Below are 6231 nucleotides of genomic sequence, written 5' to 3' on the forward strand. Positions count from 1 at the left end.
GGCAAATTTTACGTATGCTGGAGTCCCATTCATTCGAATGGCGGCATGCTCCCCTACACTGCAGTGCGTACGCGCCTTGCCGTCCCTCACCGTCCATGTAAGCTTGAAGCTGCATACGCTGAGGGCACATATGGTGGCAGCAGAATGTATTTTTAAAACTGGTTTTATTGCATTCACCTGTGGCTGGGCAAATGCGCTTTGCGGCGCCTCTTCCGGGGCCTGAGAAGGAGCGCGATTTCCGTGCTCCTTCTCGGCAGCGTCCGGGAGCCGCGCCATTTAAAGGCTGCGGCTCCCGGATGGTGCAAGCGGCGGCAGCAGCAGACCGCCGCAATCCGGTGGTCTGTAATGCGCCTTTGAATTTTAATTATGGAGTTTAAACTGCCGCTCCCAGAATCTCCTCCAGTAAACAGTTATTACAAACTCTAATCCAAAAAAAGAGAGAACATTTCCAAGCCCTGGCAACCTTTCCAAGCCCTGGTGAGCCAAAATCAAAACTCAGCACCAGGAGGAGTTCCCCAAAGCCATATGAGGAGTGAGACCATCCAGTCATATGAGGAGTGAGGCCATTACCATCCACTCAGCCCCACAGCAAAGCGGCCATGGGAAGCCTCACCAAAGCACACAAACCATTGGTGCTCTCAACCTTCCTCAGCTGAAGCCAGCTTTCACCCACACATCTGAAACTACATTCCCACTGCAGAAATAATCTTGTTTGACACCATCTTAACTGCCATGGCTCAATGATATGGAATTCTGGGACTTTGTAGTTTGTGGTGGCACCAGGGCAAAGCACTGTAGCATTTTTACAATATTTTAATGTGGTATTTTAAAATTTATTTTGAACTTTTTGTAAACATTTTAATGTGTTCTGGAAGTCTCTGGCCTGGATGAAAGGCAGCATATAATAAAACAAAACAAAATAAAATCTACCTGCTGATGCTTTGTTTGGGAATCTTGCTTGAAAGCTAGGAACTCTACATTATGGAGATAGTAATTTTGACCTACTTTACAGCATTGTTCTAACTAAGAAAAGGACTGGAGCTATGCAGTCTTCAAGCTATTTTTGCACTGCAACCTCCAGCAGTTCACGCCAGCATAGCCAGTGGTGAGGAATGCTGGGAACTCCAATCCAACAACATCAGTCCAATGGAGGGCAAGTTGGGGTTGTGAAGGAAAGGTAACAGTAGTGACCAGTAGAGATAAGGAGAAGCAGGGATACAGATGAAAAGAAATGTGGGTAAATGTAGCTGTAATGAGGGAGTTATAGTAAGGTTATGGGGACTTGGGGGTTGAACCAAAGGCTTTATAGAAAATGAGACTCTTGAGGAATCATGAGATGGCAGTGATAGAGATATCCTGTTATGTATGTGCACCAATTTATGTGCAATCTGTACCATTTCAAAATCTCAGTTGGTTCAGAATCTTGGTGGAAACATACTTGTAGTCATCATCCAGTGTGCAAGAGGGCTTCTGATCCTCTCCTATTTCCCACTCACCCAGGCTTTAGAACTTCCACATATCACTAAAAAAGACCTTGAGAACTAAAGAAAAAAAAAGGATACTTTATAAAGAGATGGGACCAGCTGAAACCAATTTTCCTTGAGAAAATAAGTTATTCCAAATGATCATTAAGGCGTGACTAATGACTCAAGATCTTCAGAATAGTGAGGCAACCATTTTTAATAGTCCTGTTAGGCTGTACACACCCAGTGATTCTCTAAAAATGGGGGGGGGGGGGGAGGTCACCAAGGAATCTGCAGGATTTTAACTTAGAAATGTGTGGCTTGCTCAGAGTCCAAATGAAACTTGCAATAAAACTATATCTCTCTCTTTTTAAAAAAAGCTTTGCTCTTCTACCTGGGAGTAAAAGGCCACAGGCAGGGATTGCATTTTAGACCAAATGAGCTTGGAAACAAGGATCTATGTATAAAAGTATAATCTCATAACATTTAAAACCAGGTCTCTGCTACTTTAGGAGGAACCAGATTATCATTCCTGAACCCTAACAATCACCTAACTCTTTTTTTTTTTTTTTTGAGTCCTAACAAAGTGTTTTTAAAAGAAGACAGAAGGGGATATCAAGCATCTGCTTTATCCCTTTCACTGCATCAGAATTGATAGTTCATTTTCATTTCTAAGTAAGAGTCACATGCAAGCAGAGTGGAGATGGGCTGAAGATAAATCTTGTAAGGGTTGAAGATGGATCTTGTAAGGCAAGAAATAAACAGGCCCTTCAGAAATCAGTCAATTCACTCAGCAGCATCCCGTATGCCTTTCTTCCAATGGCATAGTCTGGGATTCAGGCACCAACTAAATGACTAAGCAGCCATCACTGCAAAGCTGCATATATTCAGAGCAATGCTCGAGGTGGTGGAGCGGAAGAACAGAAAGGGGAGAACAACAGCAGCCATGGTTCCTCTGATGCAGAATCAGATTCCAGAACCTGTTTCCATGATCAACTTCCCAGACAATTGTCTGCTTTCCACCCTGGTAGACTCCCTCATTGGTTCCAATAGCCTATCTGAGGATTCACCCTTACTTTCCAATTTTGCATAGTTGACTATACCAATGTGGTCAAGTCTAGGCCAGCTCCTATGTTTCCGATCACTGACTGGTGCCACTAACAGCACCCCTGGCTGGCCAAGATCTAGGGACTTAGAATGACCTGAATTGGAGACCTGAGTGCTTGAACCAAATATTCTTTGTGTGTGTGCAGGATGCAGACATATTTCAGCTGACATGGCTGAAGGAAGCTCACTGTGCATATCAATAACTACATGATTGTCTTTGAGTTCATTTCTTCTAGTAGCCCTGCTGTTGCAACCTGGTTGGAGAGTGCATGAGAGCCTCAGCAATTCCTCCTCTTTCTCCTCCTCTGGCATCCTAACACAATTGCCTTCCACGTCTCTGACAATCATCTGAGAAATACCTTGTTTTTCAAGAAGACAATTATTGAGTTTAATCAGAGGCAGCGACAGAGTGTTGACAGCTGTGGAGGAGAATGATGGCTCAGTTCCATGAGTGACAGGGCAGACCAGGTTCTCTGATATCACATTACCAGAGTCTGAATGGATACTCAGGAGGGAAAGGGAAGGTGAGATGCTCTTGTGGTGAAGAAATTGGGTGGTGGTCTGAACCCTTTTAGAACTGCAATTGCTGGTCCGTTTCTTCATAGGGCTGGAGTATGACTGGAATCCACTGGAAGAGAGGTCCACCTCGTAGCAACCTTCTACACATTCTGTATTGGCCTGGAGGGTAGATGGGGTGGGCCTCCTCTGAAAGTAACTGCTTGCTTGGCTTGTGTCCTGTGGAAGACTGAGGCTCATGGAGCAGAGTTCCCTCTGCATCAACAAGCGCGTTTCCATATCTCTGTTCTCATACAGCATGGTGTTTGCACAGATGAAGATGAAGAGTCCAATGCCCATGATAACAGGCCCAATGAGTTTCAGCTTCTCACTGTGAAGGATGGGATGAGGAAGAATCCTCACTTCCTTCTTGATCTCATCTGTGCCATTGTAATTTGCTGGCCTACTACCTCCAGATCTTGAACGATAAGGCCAGTACCCAATCACAGCAATGGTCATGCCCACCAGGACTACTGAGACACCCACCATCACAAAGGCTCCAGAGGGTGAGCGCATCCGGAGCTGCCCCTTCACAGTCACCTCAGAGGGTACCTTGTGCCGAAACCTGTGCCTGTGCCATCGGGAAGGAGCAGTGGTTCCTGTTGGTTTTTTCTCAGAAGGGTTCTCGTTCTTCATAGTGCTTTTAACTTCAGCACCTCCAGCTGTAGACACTGTCATTGTGTTGTCCTTGGGTCATCTTACAACAGTGGGAGAGAAAAGAAAGAGATGTTAATTAGTAGAAGGTGCACATGTGCATGTTTGCATGTATGCACACGCACACGCACACACACACACACGCGCACACACACAGACTTCCAGAGTGTTTTTGTTTGGGAAACAAAGCACAATGCATCAAATCACTGGCAGGAACTTGGGCTAGATGGTACTTGGGGTCACTTCCATCTTTATGTTTCTATGAAGTCCAGCATTCTGTTCACACAGTGGCCAACCAGCTGTGTGCAAGAGAGTGAGGGCAGTAGCATTCGCCATTCATGATCCACACTGCCATATTTCCTCAGTGCCATAATGGCGATAACATGCAGCCATCATTTCAATAGTTTTTGCCCCAGAAAACTCACTACAGGATACCATCCTGCTGGAAGTTACACATTCAAATATTCAAGTCCCATTGAAATGAATAGGAGAGATATAAATGCACTACTGTTGGCACATTACACTCCCTTGGAGTGTGGTGGAGTATACTTCTTGGAGGTCTTTAAACAGAGGCTGGATGGCCATCTGTCATGGGTGTTCTGATTGTGGGTTCCTGCATGGCAGTGGATTGGACTGGATGGCCCTTGAGGTCACTTCCAGCTCTATGATTTATTCATTACAGTGAGCTTCTTCTGTGTGAGAACTTGCTAGATGATCACTTGTGGCTGTTATATACTATAAATATATTAACTATTGTAGTTAACCTCATCCATTGTTGCAAAGATGACCCATAACTGTTTGACTTAAAATTTCCCAGCATGGTCCCACAAAGATTCAGTGTGACTGTTGTCTTTCATGATTATAAATGATCTGGTCTGTGTGACTATGCACTCACCTCAAGAGGCAGATGTTGGAAGGGAGCAGAAAGATGCAGGAAGAGAGAGCCGCTTCCCACATGGCCCATTCTGTACCTGCTAAACTAGCCTGTTGCCCTCAGGTGTGATGAAGAAGGCTGTCCCAATGCCAGTACTGAAACTCCCATCAAGAATCAGTGGCTGGTCAACTCCAGTTTTGCAGAAGGAATGGAAAGGGAAGTTTATTTATCTGGCAGTAACAAAATTAAAATAAAAAAGAGAGAGAGAGAGCACAAAAGAGAACTTATTCAGACAGAGCAAGAGAAGGCTGTTCTCTTTATGGAGTTAAAGATCACAATTTTATTATTAGAATTCCCAAGAAAGGTTACATAAGCATCCACGCACGCACGCGCGCGCACACACACACACACACACACAGAGTTATTCTAGGACTCTCCAATGCTGTCACTCAAGTTAACTGATTAATTCCGTATTTTAGGAAAACCTAAGTGACCTAGAACCAGTGTGGCATAGTGGATTGAGTGCTGGATTATGACCCTGGAGATCAGGGTTCAAATCCCCGTACAGCCATGGAACTCCACTGAGTGACCTTGGGCAAGTTAAACTCTCTCAGCCTCAGAGGGAGGCAAAGGCAAGCCCCCCTCTTTCTTGCCAAGAAAGCCCTAGGTTCACCTTAGGGTTGCCATAAGTCAGAAATAACGTAAAAGGCACCCAACAACAAACAACAATAAGAAACCTTATTAAATATAAAATCATCCATGAAGGTGTTCCACATTCTGCTCACTTCTACAAATGCCTTATTTGTTTCACACACACCTCAAAATATCTTAGTTTTGGGGGCAGGGAAAGAAGTTTTGTGACAGCTCATGGAATGAGATGCTACAGAAATGTAAATGTTATTAGCATTACAGAAGATGATGACAGTAATGTTCTCTGGCTGGGACTTTGAGAATTTAGGAGTTTAAGCTTTTAGTTTTTGTGAAGTATTTGCCTAATCCAGAACATCAAAATTCTACCACCAAAGAATTCTTCAAAGTTATATATTAAGCTGGAGAAGATCGGAAGCAGATGGAACTGTCAAGAAGTTAATGGGATCAGGAAATGGAAAGTAATAAACTCCCACACAAATATATCTACAGCAGCAATGGAGGAACCAGTGGCCCTGCATATATTGCAGGACTCCAGCTCCCATCATGTTTCACCACTGGCCATACTGCCTTGGGCTGGTGGGAGTCAGAGCCCAAAAACGTTTGGAAAGCTGTAGGTTCCACAGTGCTGTTCTGCACACAACAAACAGTAGGAGATTCAGGAGAGACATGCCTCATACTGGACATAGAGGTCTATCACACTAGTGAGATCCCGCAAGAAAACGGGAGTTAAACAAGAGTTAAGTTAAATTTGAATTTAAACAGAACTTGCAAATTTGGAAAGTTTATCACACTAATTGCTGCTAAAACAAAATAATGCAGTTAAAGCAGAGGAAACCAGCAGCTTTTTAAATTTGGTTTGTTCCAAATTTAAAATGCTGCTGGTTTCCTCTGCTTTAACTGTGGATTAACTTCACATTATTTCACATT

General features: G+C 43.9%; 1 protein-coding gene across 1 annotated transcript; it reads right to left on the reverse strand.

Moving 5' to 3' along the window:
• Positions 1-1451: 1451 nt before the first annotated feature.
• LOC149305185 (transmembrane protein 200B-like) lies at positions 1452-4874 on the reverse strand. The gene is made up of 2 exons (XM_089478727.1): positions 4675-4874; positions 1452-3822 (listed from the first exon to the last, which is right to left on the reverse strand). Exon 2 carries the CDS (start codon positions 3801-3803, stop codon positions 2430-2432), a length of 1374 nt encoding a protein of 457 aa, XP_089334853.1. The 5' UTR covers positions 3804-3822; positions 4675-4874; the 3' UTR covers positions 1452-2429.
• Positions 4875-6231: the final 1357 nt, after the last annotated feature.

The sequence above is a fragment of the Sceloporus occidentalis genome, unplaced genomic scaffold, assembly GCF_023333645.1.
Source record: "Sceloporus occidentalis isolate IW3139 unplaced genomic scaffold, rSceOcc1.0.p SCAF_13, whole genome shotgun sequence".
Taxonomy (NCBI): domain Eukaryota; kingdom Metazoa; phylum Chordata; class Lepidosauria; order Squamata; family Phrynosomatidae; genus Sceloporus; species Sceloporus occidentalis.

Coding starts and splice junctions, on each gene's coding strand:
- LOC149305185 (XM_089478727.1), bottom strand. CDS start 3,803: ATGACAGTGTCTACAGCTGGAGGTGCTGAAGTTAAAAGCACTATGAAG.